Source organism: Macaca mulatta, chromosome 3 (genome assembly GCF_049350105.2).
Source record: "Macaca mulatta isolate MMU2019108-1 chromosome 3, T2T-MMU8v2.0, whole genome shotgun sequence".
Classification (NCBI taxonomy): domain Eukaryota; kingdom Metazoa; phylum Chordata; class Mammalia; order Primates; family Cercopithecidae; genus Macaca; species Macaca mulatta.
Window position 1 is genome coordinate 6,087,783 of NC_133408.1, and position 20,641 is coordinate 6,108,423.

The 20,641-nt window shown below is 44.4% G+C and overlaps 2 protein-coding genes and 1 long non-coding RNA gene across 6 annotated transcripts in view; 1 reads left to right on the forward strand and 2 right to left on the reverse strand.

Annotated features, from left to right (window-relative positions):
* The window catches only part of MX2 (MX dynamin like GTPase 2), a 43,793-nt gene extending 38,480 nt beyond the window's left edge, over positions 1–5,313 (reverse strand). Inside the window, exons 1-2 of one of the 2 annotated variants that reach the window (XM_077995258.1) lie at positions 5,285–5,313; positions 37–181 (exon numbers count right to left, since the gene is read on the reverse strand). The gene's annotated coding sequence lies outside the window, so the exon portion shown is untranslated. The remainder of the gene's footprint in view (positions 1–36; positions 182–5,284) is intronic. The other variant, XM_015132841.3, reaches the window with a different exon arrangement.
* LOC114676800 (uncharacterized) lies at positions 195–11,989 on the forward strand. The gene is made up of 2 exons (XR_003727862.2): positions 195–1,300; positions 9,299–11,989. It is a non-coding gene; the product is annotated as an uncharacterized LOC114676800 (long non-coding RNA).
* Positions 10,103–20,641, reverse strand: part of FAM3B (FAM3 metabolism regulating signaling molecule B) — a 57,778-nt gene continuing 47,239 nt past the window's right edge. For 2 of the 3 annotated variants that reach the window (XM_077995735.1, XM_015132848.3), the window contains exon 8: positions 10,103–10,232. In XM_077995735.1, the coding sequence (XP_077851861.1) occupies positions 10,143–10,232 (90 nt within the window). In that variant the 3' untranslated portion in view covers positions 10,103–10,142. Of the gene's footprint in view, positions 10,233–16,833; positions 17,905–20,641 lie in introns of those variants that run through there. The other variant, XM_077995736.1, reaches the window with a different exon arrangement.

Genomic DNA, 20,641 nt, shown 5'->3' on the forward strand with positions numbered 1-20,641 from the left:
GGAAGTGGGGGGCTTAGGAGGCTTGGGGATGCAGACCTCTGCTTTCAGCAGCCACTGCACTGTGGTTTCCTCTCCAGGGCTCGGTCCCCACGTGGGAGCTTCCGGAGCCTGGTACAAATGCAGACCATGGGCGCCATGGACTTTGACTTGAAGAGAAAGTGCAGGTCTTGAGAGAGAGGAACTGAAAAACCAAGAAGACAGCTGGTGAGAGAAGAGAAGGGAGAAGACGACGTGGCTGTCAGGGTGCAGGGGACACCCAAGTTAAGAGTTAAGACAAAGATGAGGAACAAGGTGAGGCCAGAATCCAGGAAGGAGCTACCGAGGGCCAGGTGGGGGTTGACGGATCCAAGGAAGGAGAGCAAGGCCTTGATAAGATGCGGTGGGCCCAGAGGAGGGGCGAGGTCAGGTGAGCTGGAATGGTCAGCTCTTTGTGGAACGAATGACTCTGTACTGCTGAGCCGCAAGATTTGGAGTTGCTGTCAACTTCGAGGCAACTGTTAAACCAGGGAGCTGCCAAATATTTTCAAGGGATGACCAGGCCAGGAGTCTGAAGACTGAGAAGTATGCATTCTGGATAAATTGAAAATTGGTAAGAAAATAGGAGGGGATCCGTTTTTCTTAGAGGATCAAGCTTGGAAAGTCCCTCCTTCTGATTGAGAATAAAAAAAGGGATTTGGTTTATTGCAGCTCCCACACTAGCAGGCTGCTTTGCGTCTTCCAGTTTTAGTCATTGACAGGTTCTGCCTCAGACACTTCCTACAACATTACCATCTTATTCGGGTTTCCCCATAGAATCATTCACTGCAAAACAGCCACTTAACATGGTCCTGCCTGCCTCCCAGGAGTGTCAAAAGAAAATATGATCCCATGGAAAAGGTCTCCGTTTTTTTTTTTTAAATAAAATTTCACTCAAGAACATACCCATGGATTTATTTAATCTCCTTAATATAAATAAATTATGTTAAGATTGTATTAGTCTCGTGAATATGCAATCACAACAAATTACCTTGCAGAAGTCCAAGCTAGTCAAATTTGCTCTCCTGGTGAATCCAGGAGCTCTCTCTTGTTCAAGAATGAGAGAGACAATTGTCCTGTCCTCCCTTAGCCTTGGCCTTGGCCTTGGGAGGCTGAGACTCTGGCCAGCTTGAGTGATGCGGATCCTGAGAGCACTCCCGGGTAGGCATTTGCCCCGGTGGAACGCCTCGTCAGAGCAGTGCACAGCAGACACCCGCGAAGGATTCACACAGGGGCTGAACACCGGGAAGGAGCTGGCGCTTTAAGTCCGGACATCTGAAACTTGGTAAGACTGCTCACCCACTCCATTTGAGTGGAAGCGTGGCCTGATCACCCACGGCGTGCCTGTACCGGCATTTTGGTTTTTTTTTTTTTTTGACTTGACTTGAATTAATTGCTTGATATTTTGGTTTAGTTTTGTTTTTGACTTGAATTGCTTGATAAACAGGCATGCCTTTATTGGCACTTTGGTTTTGGTTCTGCTTTTGACTTGGCTTAAATTGCTTGACAAATAGGTGTGCCTCTAACAACACTTTGGTTTTAGTTTTGATTCTGATTTAGTGTAAATTAGATGAGTGAGTGATCTTTTACCCTTTCCTTCTTGTAGTGTGAATGTTGTTTTGTCTCAAGAGAAAAATAGGTCAGACACAAAGTAAGCCCACTCCGCTAGGAACTCTGTTAAAACATTTCAAAAAGAAAAAAGGAAAGTCATCAAATCATCAAAACTTACTCTATTAAAATGCATGTTACAGAACCTTAAGAAAGGTTTTGCAGGAGATTATAGAGTTAAGTTAACCCCTTAGAGGTTAAGATCTCTGTGTGAATTAGAACTGCCCTCTTTTGGTGTTGGATGGCCCACCAAAGGAACTATAGACAGAGAACAATTGGCCATGTATTTAAGGTGGTGACGGGTCGGAGGACAGCCAGTGTACCTAGATCAATTCCTTTATATTGACTCACGGTTAAATACAATATAGACAAAACCAGCATAAATTTAGCCCTGTTTAACAGCTTATTGCAAAAAAAGCCAAAAGTAAAAGTAAGAGCAGCTTCGCCAGCAGACACAGAGTTAAAAAAGGGAGTCCCAGAAACAGTAAGAGAAGCCAGTTTCACAGGAGCTGCCAGAGATAATAGAAATTCTTTCTCCATATGTCCTAGCCTACCCCGCTTTACTGAGGCCAACAACCCCCTCAGAAATGAGATTCAGGAGCTAACACGCCCCAGGTCTCCCCTCGAAGGGGAGGATCGGAGCCTCAAGAGGCCAAGGAAGGAAGTCAAGATAGTCAAGTGGGCCGTCTCAGATCTGGTCTTGCTCCAGCTATGCAAATGCCTCTCAGGGAGACACAAGGACCTGTCTATTATAACGACCAGGCCTACATCCATGGGGGCAACAGACTTTCATCTATCAGCCCTTTTCAACCATTGATCTACTAAACTGGAAACACCCTGAACCCGCCACCTTGCTCCCGGCAGCTAGAGCCCTGTGGACATGACTGTGTAGAGGTGTTGGACTCCAGTTTACTCCAGCAGACCTGGCCTCCGGGACCAGCCTTGGGCATCGGTAGACTAGGAGCTATATGTGGACGGGAACAGCTCCATCAACCCACAAGGAGAGAGATGTGCAGAGCATGCGGGGGTAACCCTGGACACTGTCGTTAAGCTGAGCTCATTGCTTTAATTCAGGCCTTAGAACTCAGTGAAGGTAGGACTGTCAACATTTACACTGACTCTCGGTATAATGCCTGTTTAACCCTCCAAGTGCATGGAGAATTATATAAAGAAAAGAGCCTGTTAAACTCTAGGAAAAAGGGAAAAAAACACCCAGAGAATGCAACTCAGCTTCAGTGTTTGCAGAGGTACTGAGAAGCACTTCTGCAGAAGCTAAGAGTTGGTAGAAAAAAGCAAGTAATATAAGAAAAGATTTCGGGAATGCTTCAAGGAGCTGACAAAAGCCTAAGTCAGTTTTAAAAGAGCTTCTATAAAGCATTCTGGTTTTACACCCCATTTAACCCTGAGGCTGCTGAAAATCAGTATATAGTGAATACTTCATTTGTAAAGCAAGCCCAAGGTAACATCAAGCAGAAGCTGCAGGTATGAATGCCACCTAGTCTATAAAAGTGGCCACCAAGGTGTATGTTAACTGTAACCAAGGAACAAAACTGGGAAAGAGCAAAAGAGAAAGAAAGACTAAGTGTAAAAAAAAAAAAAAAAATAGCACTGCACGGGTTTAACACAGGTTTGATCCTAGGTCTTCATTTAGAAAATAGTTTCCAGCTAAAAAAATTTAAAACCCTCATTATAAATATATTACTAGTAATAGAAACTTGCTTGCTGTTCCCCTGTGTATTACACTTGCTCCTTCAAATGATAAAAGGTTTTGTAGCTATCATGGTTCATCAGAAAACTTCAGCATGAGTGTATTACATAAAACACTATCACTCTGTCTTGCAAAGAGACTCAAAAAGTAAAAACAAAAGTAGAACTCCCACTAATCAGTGAAAATTCTCAAAGCGGGGGATAAGGAAGGAGACCACTAGTACTCCTGCTGCCCTCCTCCCCCCACCTTGCCTAGTTCACAAGACAGGAGGAAAGAGAGAAAGAAACAAAAGTAAGATAAATAGCCGACAACCTTGACACCACCACCTGGCCCTAGGAGTTAAAAAAAAGTAGTAATAATAACATGAACCCCTTACCTAAACTACTTGTGTTATCTGTAGATTCCAGACACTATATTAAAAAAGCATTGTAAAACTTTTTGTTCTGTAGCTGATGCATGTAGCCCCCAGTCACGTTTCCCATGCTTGCTCGATTTATCACGACCCTTTCATGTGGACCCCTTAAAGTTGTAAGCCTTTAAAAAGGCCAGGTATTTCTTTTTCAGGGAGTTCGGCTCTTAATATGCGAGTCTGCCGACGCTCACGGCCGAATAAAAAACCTCTTCCTTCTTTAATCCTGTCTGAGGAGTTTTGTCTGCGGCTCGTCCTGCTACAGTACCATTGCACTCCAGCCTGGGAAACAGAGCAGGAAGACCCTGTCTCAAAAAAGAAAAAGAAAAAGAAAAAGAAAAAAAGAAAGAAAAAAAATTGCACATCCAAAGGGAGTCAAAAGTGCTTCAGAGGGTAGGATGGGGGTGGGAAGTAGAGCAGAGTAAAAGGAGGAGAGGGTGCGAGGAAAGATAGCTTGGAACGCTGATCTTTTTAAACTGCTGCAGACAACATTCTAAACACAAAATAAGAAAGAACAGTGTTCAAAAGGTGTCATCAAAGCTGAATGGGGTGGCTCACGCCTATAATCCTAGTGCTTTGGGAGGTTGAGGCGTAAGGACTTCTTGAGCAAGCGAGTTTGAGACCAGCCTGGGCAACATAGAGAGCCCTTGTCTCTACAAAAATAAAAAATAAAATAAAATGAACCAGGTGTGGTGGTGCACACCTGTAGTCCCAGCTATTTGGGAGGCTGAGGTGGGAGGATCCTTTGAGTCCGGGAGCTTGAGACTGCAGTGAGCCATGATCGCACCACTGCACTCCAGCCTGGGGAACAGAGCAAGACCTTGTCTCAAAAAAAAAAAAAAAAAAAAGGCATCATTGATACCACCATGTCTCCTTTCCACTCTGTATCAATTATAAAATGGACTTCAGCCCCCAGAGTGCAGGCGATCCAGGGTGCAGTGGTCCAGAGTGCTGGAGTTGGCCCCCACTGGCTGGGAACTGGCCACGGTGGGAACATTCACACCATGAGAACAGAAGAGAATCTGCAAAGGCTAGAAATCAGGCACCACCCCCCGCCCCACCCCGCCCTGCCCCATGACAGCCAATTTCCCAGCATATGACCGTCACCAAGGTCACGTCAGAGCATCACAAATACCACAAAAGGAGGAACACTTGAAGCCCTCCGAGACAGCTTTTGGGGCACAATGCTCCTTATTTAACCCCCAGACTTTGTAGAACGCTGAGCAAAGCTGTCCTAAAAACCACCCTTTTGTGTTCACCCAACTTTTAGCCAGATCAGGATGGAGGCCACCCTGTCCCCAGGGCCAGCCACTTCCCCTCCAGAGTCTCTCTGTGCACAGGGCTACTGGGGGCTGGAGGCAACATGGGCTCTTTCTGAGCCTCACACCAGAGGCAGCATCAGAATCTTATCTTTACAGCTCCTGCTCCCAGCACATGCCACGTTCACCAAGCAGATGTCATGTCACTAGGGAAATATTTTTTAAACGCGCATCTGCTGTGCATCAGACACAAAGCAGCCCTCCCTGCACTGGCCCCGTTCTTACCGCTGCACGTCCAGGATGGAGAAATCGTCTCTTCCCTTTCCTCCACTTCACTTTTATGTGGTGTGTGAACCACTCCCTCCCCTGCTCCGTCACCAACAAACAGGGAGAGAAATGAAACTACTTGATCTGGCCACAGAAATGAAACTGAGTTATCAGCATGCTCTCCAGATGACTCAGAGAGTGGTCCTCAAACTCGAGCTGCATCCAAATCCTGGGAGAGCTGTGGAGACGGGGTGGCAGTTCCCCCACCCCTTGCCGGAGAGTCTGATCTATCAGGTCTGGGCTGGGCCTGAGAATCAGCATTGCTAACAGATTCCAGGGGAGGCTGGCATAGGGGCAGCTCCAGAGTGGCTCGGTCACTGGAAGGCTCTGCCATGACAGTGCCATCCAGTACCACCTGTGTGGCTCTGAAATGTGATTACCGTGACCAAGGGACCGGACTTTGAACTCCATGTAATTTGAATTAATAGCCATGTGTGGTTCGGGTATTGGACCTCACAGATGCACTGCTGGTACAGCCCGGGGACATGCTCTCAGGTACATGATCTGAACACTCTGAGCTGTCCTGCTTAGCTTCATGCCTGAGCCGCACCTGACAAATGTCACGTCTCCCCTCGTTAGGTGTGGAAAACCCAAAGAAGGAAGGTCAACAGCTTTCTGCAAGCACCTGTGCCTCAGATCCCCGACTCATAGCCAAGATGGTTTTCTTCCCATTGGAGATAAGGAGGCCCCAGGACAAACCCCAGGCTCCGGAACTCAGCCCCACACTGGCTGCATGTCATCTTTCTGGTCCTCAGTTACTTTTCACTGCAAAAGTGAAGGTGCACAACCACGTGCTCCCTAAGGCTTCCTGCTCTGTGACCAAAGTCAAGGAAGGCCAGGCATTCCCATCACCGGAGCCAAGAGGTCTGGGAACCTCCAGGAAGAGCCTTCCAGACACCGGGGAGGGGACCAAGCCTCTTGAGGACTGGCAGTGATGGCTGGGAGGGAGGAAGTAGGCTCTCAGCTCTCCTTTCCACCCGTGATCCTCTCCCAAACAAAAATCGACTTTACACATTTAAAAAAAAAAAATCCTGAGCACCTCTTTGCTAAGTCATTGTAATGACTTCCCTTGAGCGCAGGCTTAGCTTTACAGAAGATATTTAGAAACTTAAAAATGTTTTTCAAAACCTTGGCATTAGAAATATTAATGCCAGGAGATCATCGTCAGGATCACCTATCCCTGAACCACTTTTCTTCCCGAGAGCCCGGGGACAGATGCTGAGGAGTGAGGGGAGGAATTTGAATCTCAGACTTGGCAGCATGATATGACATTTGGTTTCACTAGGAATGTCTTTCACAACAGGGCCTGGACCGGCCTACTGCTTCAAGGAAGGCACAAAGAAAGGCCTCAGAGAAGCCAGACAGAGGGACATGAGCAGTTTGGGCCAACTCAGGGGACCCTCCACCCTCCATCAAAGCACTATCTCCCTCCTGCACGCCCCTCACCAGCCACCCTGGGAAGGACCAGAGGTGCCTGCGCATGCAAACTTCAAGGACAGGGTTCTTGCGTTCTGAGCGCTAAGCCCTGAGGGTGAATGAATGTCCCACGCAGCATCCAAGCACAGGGGCTGGGGCCAGGGCCAGGGCTGGAAAAGATGCTGCTGCTCGGGCCTCGGTCACAGCCGCTGGGTGGAGCTCTTTCCTCAGCTGCACATCAGGGAGCGTTACAGTGTGCAGCTTGGTAAAGAGGTGAAGTCCAGAAGCCCCAGTGCCCGCCTCCTGCTCTGGCACACTGACTCTATGGAAAGCACCAGCGCCTCTGTGTGCTGATGAAGTTTCTGGCCACCTGGAAGCACCTGGAGCCATCTAGAGCCAGCATGCATCCACTCTCCCATGGCCTCTCCAGTCACAGTAGGAGAGATCAAGCATTTAAATGCTTCCCTGGATTAACAGGACAAAGGCAATGGTGAAGTGCTGTAGACAAGCAGGGTTCTTACCTGGGGTGTGTCCCTCCCAGCAGAGCACAGGAGCAGCAGATGCACCTTGGAGTGGAACTCCACCCTCTCATTGTCCGTGTGATCTGGCTCTTTGTTTCTTTTTTGTTTGTTTGAGATGGAGTCTCACTCTGTTGCCCAGGCTGGAGTGCTGTGGTGAGATATCTGCTCACTGCAACCTCGGCCTCCCAGGTTCAAGCGATCCTCCCACCTCAGCCTCCCAAATAGCTGGGATTACAGCAAGTCCCACCATGCCCAGCTAATTTGTTTTGTATTTTTAGTAGAGATGGAGTTTTACCATGTTGGCCAGGTTGGTCATGAACTCCTGACCTCAAGCGATCTGCCCATCTTGGCCCCCCAAAGTGCTGGGAATTTGGTTGTGAGCCACTGCACCCAGCCTGGCTCTTTGGTCCTTAGCCTCTCTGTGCCTCACCAGTTCCACTGGTTTAAATCATCATGATCCTGTCACAGGGCGGGTGTGAGCAGTGACCAGCAGGGTCCATATCGGGCAGGGAATGTGACTGTGACGTGGCCAGCCCCCTTGCATGGTGTCCGCTGGTGGGGGACTGGGCTGGGGGCTGGCAGTGCCTAGCACCTTTAGAGATGGAATGACAGTCTCCACACTGAAGACCACATTGTAGGGACACATCAACAGGATGTGGAAATGAATGGCAATTCACAGTCCTGTGCCCCGGGCGCAGACACAGCAGTGATCTGCAGGGATAGCAGAAGTCCAAGGGGCCATCACTGGGTAGGAGGGGCCGTGGTCACAAGAACTTCACAGCCCAAAGCTGGATCCCTGGGCAATGCCTGGCCAGGAGTGCCCCTGAGGCCTATTCCATGACAGTGAACTAAGATCAACGATGCTACAAAAATATAGCAATTTCGGCCAGAATAAAAATGTACTGCCCTCCTTTTTTCATTCACAAAAATGTCTATGCATACCAAGAGCTTAGCACTTACCAGGGCCTATATTAGTTTTGTGGGGCTTCCATCATGAAGAACCACACCTGAGTAGCCTAAACAGCAGAGGTCTCTGGTCTCACAACTCTGGAGGCCAGAAGTTCCAAATTGAGGTGTCAGGACTGTGCTCCCTCGGAAGTCTCTAGGGGAGACCCTGTTCCAGGCCTCTCTCCAGCTTCCCATGGTTTGCTGGTGATTTGGGGTGTTGCTTGGCATACAGGTGCATCATCCCAGTCTCTGGGTGGGTGTGTCCAAATTTCTCCTTTTTATAAGAACACCAGTCCTGATAGGTGGGGGCCCGCGCACCCTACTCTAGGACCACTTGATCCTTACTGACGGCATCTGCAGTTAACCTGTTTTCAAATAAGGTTGCATTCCGAGATCCTGGGGGTTAGAACTTCAGCGGATGAAATTTTGGGGGATACAGTTCAGCCCCTACTGGGATCTGAGCCATGACCCCATCCAATGGTTTGCAGCCTCCCTTGCAGACACCAGGCTCCCTGAGGGGCCTCTGCCCAGGGCAGGGCTCACAGGCTGGGTGATGCTCCTCCCTGAGCTAGAGCACTGCTTGGCTCTCAGCAGTCATCAGGTCATTGCATCTCCACTCACAGTGGCCACCCCCTTCCCTGGAAGAGGGCCGTCATGCAGCCCACAGCCACACTGCCCATGGTTTGCTGGGGCCCCTGAGGGAGGGGTTGACATCCTCTGGCCTCACTGACCTGGCGCCTCCCATGTTTGGGGCCTTGGTATGTGAGCAGGTGGGGCTGACACATCAGGCCACGAGCTTAGTGAGGCTTGGAGGCTGGATTTCTGTTCCCTCCCTGGCTTTCATACCTGACAGGGGACACCCCTTCAGCCTGGCTTTTCACACCTAGGGCTCAGCCGTGGCTGGCCTGTGGCCACACTAACACAAACAAGAAATCAATGCTCTTATAAGCCACTGAGACTTGGGGCAGTTTGTTACTGTGAGAATGCTGGAATTCAGGGTGCCGTGTAGCACCATGTTTTAAAAAGGAGTCCTGCCAACAAAAATGCTTGGAAACCATTCATCTATCCCAACTCTTTTATTTTACAGATGAGATATAGAGGCTCAGAGAAGCAGTATTAACCTGGCACCAAAGTCTCCTAGCTCTTCTGGGGCCAGGCCCGGGAAAGAGGTGAGAATGGACACCTGGCACCGACTGCTAGCCCCAGTGACTCTTATTTTCTTAGCCCCGAATCACACACATCATCTGACCCACCGTTTCAGCAAGTGTGGAACATCCTGGACTCTTGGATGTACTGCTGCATCTTCCAGAGAGTGAGGTGTTCGGTTGCCCTCCTGAGAGCTGAACAGCCTGGCATGAAGGCAGGGACTGTGTACTGTGCCGCTGTACCAGAGCTGGGAGGTACCCAGAGTTGTGGAATGAATGAATACATTCACAGGCCCACAGGAAGACTGTAAGAGCTCAACTTGAGTTGAACAAGGAGGTTACCTAAGCCCTCAGAACTGCTGCTAATTCTCCCGGCAGAAGGAGACGACTGTCGGAAACTAGGAGGTGCTCGGTGATAATGGAATAAAGGTTTTCTCTCTGCAGAGCTGTCTGGACCACACAGGGGTCACACTTAGATCTGATCATAACATAGCTCCACCTGGACAAGTTGTTTCACCCAACCCTCTTTCCAGCTTGAATCACATCATTACCTTTAAGAATTTCCATTCGTTTTAGTTTCCTGCTAACTGACATCTTCACTATATAAAATACTGGTATAAAAATACTGTGTACCAAGATTTGATACAACTAGCAAATGTTCATTGGTTTACAACAAACCCAAAATACTCATCAACTATGGACTGTTGGATTTAGAAAAATAAGATTGTTGAGCGATTCCAGCTGCATTTGTTTATACAGAACACATTTATTAAGGACCCTGCAGTGTCAGCTTGGTTCTTTGGGTATGCAGCCTTCTATCTGGATCTCTGCAGGCCAGCCAGAATATCTGTTGTTCTTAGTATCAGAGTGGTTGATCTGTGTAGAGAAAAGAAGAGTTTTATTTATTCATTAATCTAATAAACAAGTATTTAATCAGTGTCAGCTGTGAGCAGACACAGCCACTTCCTAGATGTGAATTTGCTCCAACCAAAGCTGGGTGTTTGATTTCCAATACATTTCTTAATAATATATTTTTAAATTTAAATTAATATATAATAGATGTACATATTTTTGGGGTATATGTGATAATGTGATATATCCATATCATGTGTATCAGGGTAACTGGGATATCCATCACCTTAAATTACTTTTTCTTTATGAGAGGTACATTCAAATTATTCTCCTCTATTTTGAAATGTATGATAGATGATTTTAAACTACAGGTGCTCTAACGATCTATTGAACACTATGTCTTATTTCTTCTAACTGTATATTTATATCCTGTTTTTTAACAATATTTGAAGCAGTTGTTAATACGGCTGTAGAACTTTCTGCAATGATGAAAATGTTCTATAATCTACCTATTTGGTGGAGTAGCCCATAGCCACAGTAGGTTATGGAGTACAGATGGTCCCCAACTCATGGTGGTTTGACTTTACAATGGTGCAAAGGAGGTAATGCATTCAGTAGAAACTATACTCCGAGGACCCACATAACCATTCTGTGTTTCACTTCCAGTACAGTGTTCAATAATTCCATGAGACTCTCAACACTTTATTGTAAAATAGGCTTTGTGTTAGGTGATTTTGCCAACTGCAGTCTACTGTTAAGTGTTTTGAGCATGTTTAAGGTAAGCTAAGCTAAGCTATTATCTTTGATAGGTTAGGTATGCTAAATGCATTTTCAATTTACAATATTTTCAAATACGATGCTTTTATTGGGATGTAAGCTGAAGAGCATCTGTACTTTAAACGTGAATAGTGCAACTGATAAACCAAAATTTGAATTCTATTTAATTTTAATGAATTTAAGTATAAAATGTAAATTTAGCTAGTAGGTATCATATCGGACAGTGTAGCTCTAATGTTTAGTTTTCAACTCTGGGGGTAAAACTACATGTTTATATATGTGTGTGTGTGTGTGTGTGTGTGTGTGTGTGTGTCTGTGTGTGTGTGTGTGTGCGTATGTATTTTTTTTCCCAGAGTTCTTGCAGAGTTCCTTGCTCAGCAAATGTGTATTCATCCTGAAGTGGGTTTAGTCCTCTATATCTTCAACTCTTTCACAGATAATAGAGCACCTTAACTTGATGCTTAAATAAAGTAAGGTGCATTTTATTAATAACCTTGGAATTCTAGTAATATTATCCCTTTTTATATAACAGCTTTACTGGGATATAATTCACATAGTATAAAATCCACCAATGTAAAGTCTGTAATTCAATGGTTTTAGTATGGTCACAGAGCTGTGCAACCATCACCATGGTCAATTTTAAAACATTTTCATCACCCAAACAAGAAGCCATGTACCCATTAGCAGCCACGAATCTCCTTTCCCCCCACCCTAGGCAGCCACGAATCTCCTTTCTGACTCTGTGGATCCTCTCATTCTGGAAATTTCATATAAATGGAATCACACAATATGTGACCTTTTGTGTGTATTTGTTTGTTTCACTTAGCCTGTTTTCAAGGTTCATCCATATTGTAGCATGTATCAGAACTTTATTTCTTTATGTATTTCAATATATTCCATTGTATGGCTATACCATATTTTATATATACATTTCTTAGCCATTAATCAGACATTTGGGTTGATTCCATTTTTTGGCTATTATAAATGATGTTATGTGTGCACAAGTTTCTGTGTGGACCTATGTTTTCATTCTCTTGGGTATATACAAACAAGTGTAATTGTTGGGTCATAGGGTCACTGTATGTTTAACTTTTTGAGGAACTGCCAGAATGTTTCCCAAAGCAGCTGTACCATTTTACATTTCCTCCACTAGTGCATGAGGGTTCTAATTTCTCCATATTCTCACCAGCACTTCATATTATGTCTTTTTAAAAATCATAGCCAACCTAGTAAGTGTTAGGGGGTATCTCATTATGGTTTTGATTTGTGTTTTTCTGAAAACGAATGATGTTGAGTTTCTTTTCGTGTGCTTATTGATCATTTGTATATCTTCTTTGAAGTAACATCTATTCAGATCTTTGTCCATTTTTAAATTGGCTTGTCTTTTTATTATTGAGCTGTAAGAGTTCTTTATGTATTCTAGATTCAGGTCCCTTATTTGCAAATATTTTCTCCCATTCTGTGGTTTATCTTTCACTTTCTAGAAGGTGTCCTTTGAAGCACAAAAGTGTTTTTTTTTTAACCTTTAAGTTCAGGGGTACATGTGCAGGATGTGCAGGTTTGTTCATAGGTAAACATGCATCATGGGGGTTTGTTGTACAGATTATTTCATCATCCAGGTATTAAGCCTAGTATCCATTAGTTATTTTTCCTGATTCTCTCCCTCCTCCCACCTTCCAGCCTCTGATAGGCCCCTCTGTTGTGTGTTGTTCCGCTCCATGTGATAGTGTGTTTTCATCATTTAGCTCCTACTTATCAGTGGGATCATGTGACACTTGATTTTCTGTTCCTGCATTAGTTTGTTAAAGATAATGGCCTCCAGCTCCATACATGTCCCTGCAAAGAACATTATCTCATTCTTTTTTATGGTTGCATATTATTTCATGACGTACATGTATCACATTTTCTTTATCCAGTCTATCTTCAGTGGGCATTTGGGTTGACTCCATGTCTTTGCTATTGTGGATAGTTTTGTAATGAACATACGTGTTCATGTGTCTTTATGATATAACAGTTTACATTCCTTTGTTTTTTGAATATTAAATTTTACTTATAACAAATATAATTTGTTAGGAATATTCCCAGTAAGGGGATTGCTGGTCGAATAGTATTTCTGTCTTTAGGTCTCTGAGGAATTGCCACGTCTTCCACAATGGTTGAACTAATTTACACTTCCACCAACAGTGTAAAAGCATTCCTTTTTCTCTACAACCTTGCTAGCATCTGTTATTTTTTGACTTTTTAATAACAGCCATTCTGACTGGTGTGAGATGGCATCCCATTGTGGTTTTGATGTGCATTTCTCTAATGATCAGTGATGCTGAGCTTTTTTTCATACGCTTGATGGCCACATGAATATCTTCTTTTGAGAAACGTCTGTTCATGCCCTTTGTCTTATTAATGGGATTTTTTTTGGTAAATTTGTTTAAGTTCCTTACAGATGCTGGATATTAGACCTTTGTTAGATGCATAATTTGCAAAAATTTTCTCCCATTCTAAAGGTTGTCTGTTTATTCAGTTGATAGATTATTTTGCTGGAAGGACAAAAGTTTTAATTTGCTGAAGGGCAACTTACTTTTCTTTTTTTTTTTTATTATTATACTTTAAGTTCTAGGGTACATGTGCACAGCATGCAAGTTTGTTACATATGTATACATGTGCCATGTTGGTGTGCTTCACCCATTAACTCATCATTTACATTAGGTATATCTCCTAATGCTATCCCTCCCCCCTCCCCCTACCCCACGACAGGCCCTGGTGTGTGATGTTCCCCTTCCTGTGTCCAAGTGTTCTCACTGTTTAATTCCCACCTATGAGTGAGAACATGCAGTGTTTGGTTTTCTGTTCTTGTGATAGTTTGCTGAGAATGATGGTTTCCAGCTTCATCCATGTCCTTACAAAGGACATGCACTCATCTTTTTTATGGCTGCATAGTATTCCATGGTGTATATGTGCCACATTTTCTTAATCCAGTCTATCATTGATAGACATTTGGGTTGGTTCCAAGTCTTTGCTATTGTGAATAGTGCCACAATAAACATACGTGTGCATGTGTCTTTATAGCAGCATGATTTATAATCCTTTGGGTATATCCCCAGTAATGGGATGGCTGGGTCAAATGGTATTTCTAGTTCTAGATCCTTGAGGAATCGCCACACTGTCTTCCACAATAGTTGAACTAGTTTACAGTCCCACCAACAGTGTAAAAGTGTTCCTATTTCTCCACATCCTCTCCAGCACCTGTTGTTTCCTAACTTTTTAATGATTGCCATTCTAATTGGTGTGAGATGGTATATCATTGTGGTTTTGATTTGCATTTCTCTGGTGACCAGTGATAACGAGCATTTTTTCATGTGTCTGTTGCCTGCATAAATGTCTTCTTTTGAGAAGGGTCTGTTCATATCCTTCACTCACTTTTTGATGGGGTCATTTTTTTCTTGTAAATTTGTTTGAGTTCTTTGTAGATTCTGGATATTAGCCCTTTGTCAGATGAATAGATTGCAAAAATTTTCTCCCATTCTGTAGGTTGCCTGCTCACTCTGATGGTAGTTTCTTTTGCTGTGCAGAAGTTCTTTAGTTTAATTAAATCCCATTTGTCAATTTTGGCTTCTGTTGCCATTGCTTTTGGTGTTTTAAACATGAAGTCCTTGCCCATGCCTATGTCCTGAATGGTAATGCCTAGGTTTTCTTCTAGGGTTTTTATGGCTTTAGGTCCAACATTTAAGTCTTTAATCCATCTTGAATTAATTTTTGTATAAGGTGTAAGGAAGGGATCCAGTTTTAGCTTTCTACATATGACTAGCCAGTTTTCCCAGCACCATTTATTAAATAGGGAATCCTTTCCCCATTTCTTGTTTTTGTCAGGTTTGTCAAAGATCAGATGGTTGTAGATATGTGGTATTATTTCTGAGGGCGCTGTTCTGTTCCATTGGTCTATATGTCTGTTTTGGTACCAGTACCATGCTGTTTTGGTTACTGTAGCCTTGTAGTATAGTTTGAAGTCAGGTAGTGTGATGCCTCCAGCTTTGTTCTTTTGGCTAAGGATTGTCTTGGCAATGCGGGCTCCTTTTTGGTTCCATATTAACTTTAAAGTAGTTTTTTCCAATTCTGTGAAGAAAGTCATTGGTAGCTTAATGGGGATGTCATTGAATCTATAAATGACCTTGGGCAGTATGGCCATTTTCACGTTATTGATTCTTCCTATCCATGAGCATGGAATGTTCTTCCATTTGTTTGTATCCTCTTTTATTTCATTGAGCAGTGGTTTGTAGTTCTCCTTGAAGAGGTCTTTCACATCCCTTGTAAGTTGGATTCCTAGGTATTTTATTCTCTTTGAAGTATTTTATTCTCCTTCTTTTGTTGTTAGTGATGTCATAACTAAGAAACCATTGCTTAAACCAAAGTCACAAAAATTTATGCCTCTGTTTTCCTCTAAGAGTTTAATAGTGTTAGCACTTCAATTTACATATTCGGTTTACTGTTACTTAATTTTTGTATATAGTGTGAGGTAGGGTCCAAATCTATTCTTTTCCATGTGAATATCCAGCTTTCCCAATACCATTTGTTGCAGAGATGATTCATTCCCCATTAAATAATCTTGGCACTCTTGTCTAAAGTGAATTGATCAAAAATGTGAGAACATGCACATCTGCTGGAGTCTAAATTCTATTTAATTTCTCTGTATGCCTATCTTTATGCCAGAGTGACAGTATCTCAATCACAGCAGCTTTGTGTTATGTTTTGAAATTGGGACATGTGAGCCCTGCAACTTTGTTCTTTTTCAAGAACATTAAAAAGATGTTTTTGTTATTTGGGTCTCTTGAATTTCCATATGAATTTTAGGATAAACTTTTCAATTTCTACAAAAGATATCAACTTGGATTCTAGTAAGAATTGTGTTAAATCTGTAGATCAATTAATACAGTATTGAGATCTTAACAATATTAAAATTTCTGACCCATGAACATGGAATATCTTTTTTTTAGGTCCTCAATTTCTTTCAACGTGTTTTACTGTTTTCAGTGTACTAGTCTTGCATCTCCTATGTTAACTTTATTCCTAGGTATTTTATTTTTTTGATACTGTTATAATTGCTTTCTGAATTTCATTTTCAGGTTGTTCATTGCAAGTAAAGAGAAGTATAATTGAGTTTTTACATTGATTTTTGTGTCCTGCAACTTTGCTAAACTTGATATAAGTTCAAATAGTATTTTAGTGGACTTCTTAGGATTTCTATTAAGTTGGTGCAATTACTTTTGCATCAGCCTAATATATATAAAAATCATGTCATCTGTAAACAGAAATAGTTTTATTTATTTATTTATTTATTTATTTATTTATTTATTTATTTTTGAGATGGAGTTTCACTCATGTTGCCCAGCCTGGAATGCAGTGGCACTATCTTGGCTCTGCAACCTCTGCCTTCTGGTTTCAAGCGATTCTCCTGCTTCAGCTTCCTGAGTAGCTGGGATTACAGGCACCTGCCACCATGCCTGGCTAATTTTTTGTATTTTTAGTAGAGATGGGATTTCACCATGTTGGCCAGGCTGGTCTTGAACTCCTGACCTCATGATCTGCCTGCCTTGGCCTCCCAAAGTGCTAGATAGATTACAGGCGTGAGCCACTGCACCCGGTCTACTTCTTCCTTTCTAATGTGACAACAGATCTTTCTTCTCTTTCTTCTCTCCCTTTCCTTCCTTCCTTCTTTCCTTCCTTCCTTCCTTCCTTCCTTCCTTCCTTCCTTCTTTCCTTCCTTTCTTTCTTTCTCTTTCCTTCTCCTTCCTTTCCTCTTTTTTTTCTTTCTTTTTCTCCCTTCCCTTCCCTTCCTTCCTTCTCACCCCTTCCTTCCTTCCTCCCTTCCCTTCCTTCTGTCTCCCTCTCTTTCCCCTCCCTTCCTTCTTAGAATCTCCACTACAATGTTGAAAAATGTATCAATGATGAATATCCTTGCCTCATTGCTGATATTAGAGAAAAAACATTCTGGTTTTCACCATCAAGTATGCTATTAGCTAGGAGTAAATTCTCTTTTACGTTTAGTTTGTTGAATGTTCTTTATCGTAAAGGGGTGTTGAATTTGTCAAAATTTTTTTTCTGTGTCTGTTAAGATAGTCACGTCGTTTTGCTTTTCATTCTATTAATGTTGTACACATTACATTGACTGATTTTTGGATGTTAAGCCAACTTTGTATGTCTGGGATAAATCCCACTTGTCTTATATATCCCTTCTTAAAAACACCCTTCAGATTAATGTATTCATTGTTGAGACTCTGGAAATCTTAAAAGGTGGCTCCTGCCTTTAAAAGCTAGCAATCCAAGCATGAAAAGGCAAATAACAACAATGCAAAGTACTGCATGCCCTCTCAGGGAAGGTACAAAATGCCAAGGGCATTACCGGCAGTGGTGGCAGGGCCAGAGAGGCTTCTCAGAAGAAACAGCCTTGAGGTGGATCTTTAAGGTGGCTTTGAGAAGGCACCCCCTGCACGGAGGGAGGCAGGTGCAGAGGTCCACACGTGGAAAGTTACCGCAGGAGTATAAAGACGAGACCTGAACAGAACAAGCATATGCGCTGCAGGGTGTGGGAAGAGCAGCCACTCATGAGGCTTTGCTGGGGTGCTGAGCACACAAAGCATGGGAGGGGCTGAGTGGGGCTCAAGACAAGGGTCTGTGCTCCAGTTAGGATCACCAGGGACAAGACTCAGACCATGCTGGAGATGATGAGAATGACGGCTCCTCCTGCTGTGTCGTGCTTGTCATGGAGCAAGGCAGGCTCCGCTACCCACAGTTCAGGGTGCAGAAGAGGCTCAGGCCTATGAAGTGCCAACCTCAGGTCATGCAGTCAGGGTGGCCAAGTCCAGATCTGAACCAGGTTATCCTCACTTCCAAGACTCCTGTCCTTATTTATTTCTCAGTTTCCTTCCTCCTATAAAACCAAGAGGTTGGATGGAATAATCTTTGAAGTTCCTTGTACTTTAAAATTCAATTCAGCAGGTAGTGGGGTCATTAAAGGCTCTGCATGAGAGTGGCCCAGGCACTGTGCCTAGAAAGCCGACTCCTGGAATAGCAGGTGGAGTGGGAGTGAACAGGGGGCTGGGGAGACCCCTGAGGACTCAGGAGGCCCTCCCAACATGGGTACACCATCCTTAGGGAAATATATCACCTGCAAGTCTGAATAGCCAAAGTAACACAGACACAAATGGTTCCTTCAATGGCACTTGTCTCAAGCTCGTGGTAAGACCTGTCTTGAAGCCCTGGCTACCAGTCCAGGCCTCGCCAACATTTAAGCAAACATCCTTTAGCGCCCCTGAACCAGAGCAACTCCTAAACTCTCCAGCACTGACTGCTTGCTATGTTCAGGTCTCATCTTTATACTCCTGTAGTAACTTGGATAACTTTTAGCTGACACAAGTGGGCAAAACAGGCATTTTCCTGAAATTCACTTGGAGCCGCCATTTCCAAACACATTCCTTTTCTAAATTCAGTCCTGTGACATCCAGTCTTTCTCTTGATTTCTCCCATTCCAGAAACTCTTTCATATGAAGGAAATCATAAGGAAGGACCACCACTATCTCTGTGCAATTCCAATGAGGTTTTTGTTTTCTATTACTTAGCTAAACATTAATAAAGAACCTGTTTGATGAGATGTTAACATTTGAGTTAAAAAGAATTTCAGCCTCACACCCCCGCCTTTCTGATACAGTCTGGACACTCTCATAAATAAGCTGGAGAACTGCAGCATTGGTAGTAATAATAACCACGGATGCTCGCGTGCATGGGCTGATCCCTGTGTGGCACAACGCCCCGGCTGCCAGGAGTACCTGCTCACTGTCACCCTTGCTGGTTAAATAAGCTGGGGTGGTTAGATAAGGTAGGACAAGGCCCCTGGAGATGCTGAAGGGGACTGTGGAGCTGGGAAGGAGGGAAAGAGGAGGAGGAGGAACAGGGTAAAAGTGGGGAAGGAGCAGAGAAGTCAGAGGACGCTGTTAAGGGGAAGTGTGGGTATGTATGTGGAACCAGGGCCTCCATTATCTAACCACCCCAGCCGGGGAGCTCCAGGAAGGCCCAGCTATTCTGGGTTACAGGACTCCACTCTGAGCTTCATGTGTTTATCTTCTTTCATCTTCAGGAGTCCTTCTGTGACAGGAACTATCTTTATTCACCTCTCACAGGTGATGATTCTAAGCACAAAGGGGTAGATAACCTTCCAAGACCACACAGCCAGGTGGATAAAGCCTGGACGTTCTGAAGATGCCAGCCTGTGGCACAATCACACAAGGGATCGGAGAGAAGAGGGCCGAGTATTCGCTCCCCAGGGTCGGCCTGAGGAAATCCCGGGGAGAATGGGGTGCACACCGCAGCACAGCTGCTGGCCCTGGAGGAGGCAGGAAAGCTGGAGCCCAGAGAGGTGACGTGACTTAAGATCACATGATGTCCCCTCGCAAAACTAACACAGGATCCCAAGCCCCTGCTTCCCTGTTGTGTGGCTGGTTCAGCTTGCCCTCAATGTGGGTCCAGGCAGTGGTGGGGCCCAAGAAGCCCCACCAATCAGAGCTCAGAGAGTGCCTCTCTTGTTAGGGCAGACCCATGACAGCTCACTGTATAAGCAAGTGCCCAGGCACAATCATAAGCAAGGAGGGGTCGAGGCCAGGGCCCTGGGAAACATTCCCTACATGTTCTGCAGGGCTGACTTCCTGGCTCTAGAGGAATATGAAGTCACAGGGGCAAAACATGCTTGTTTAGATGCATGCTAAAATAACCATGGTTTCCAGCCTCCAGAACATGAGACTAGAGGGGGTCACAGAAGGTCTAGGGTTTCCTGGGAACTAGTCACAAGTTATCTGGTTGTGTGGCCTGCACTGAAGTCACACCTTATACAGGCCCCTTCTCCTCCACCACAGGTGGTCATGGCAACAAGAAGATGCTGAGCTGCTTCTGTTGCTTGTCTTTCTTCCCAGAACTGTATCCACACCAGACAGCACAAGGAGGCAGACTAGGACCAAATGTCAGAGCCTGAAATCAGAAGCAGCCTACTGCACACCCTGGAGACGTAGAAATCTCTGCTTTCTTGGAATTTCTAGCTAAGTGGAAAGGAGGCCCTTATCCTCAGAAGGTATAATGGGGAGCGCTTGCTCCTTGGCCATGCAGCACAATTTCCTCCTCTTCTGCACCGGTTACCGCAGCATCATTTCCTGGAGAGGAGAACTCTCTGACATTCTCCAGGACGTCATGATTGTCATCGGATGCTCAGCTTGTTACTCCCACACATTTTACAAACCCTCAGTTGGAATTTTCACAGGAGACTTAGTGGTTGGTAAGTAAGAACGTCATTTTTTGCTCTTTACTTCTCTTTGATAAATAAAGGTCATAAAGGGAGGGACTTAGAATCAATCGTGCACATGTGTGCAGCATTGATTTGGTGTCCAGCCTCTTCTGCATGTTTGGCGTTCACCCTGTCTGTTCATGCTCTCAGCCATCTTAAGAGGTGAGCTCTCTCACTTTCCCCGTAGCAGGGGCTTGGGGAGGTAAACCTCCTGCCCAAGGAAGAAGAGGCCCAGGACAGACCACGTTGGCTGCAGCATGGTGAAAAATCAATACCAACAGCCCATTCAGAATTTTCTACTTTGAAAGAGATTGGAGAAGTTTGAAACTTCTGTCCGGAT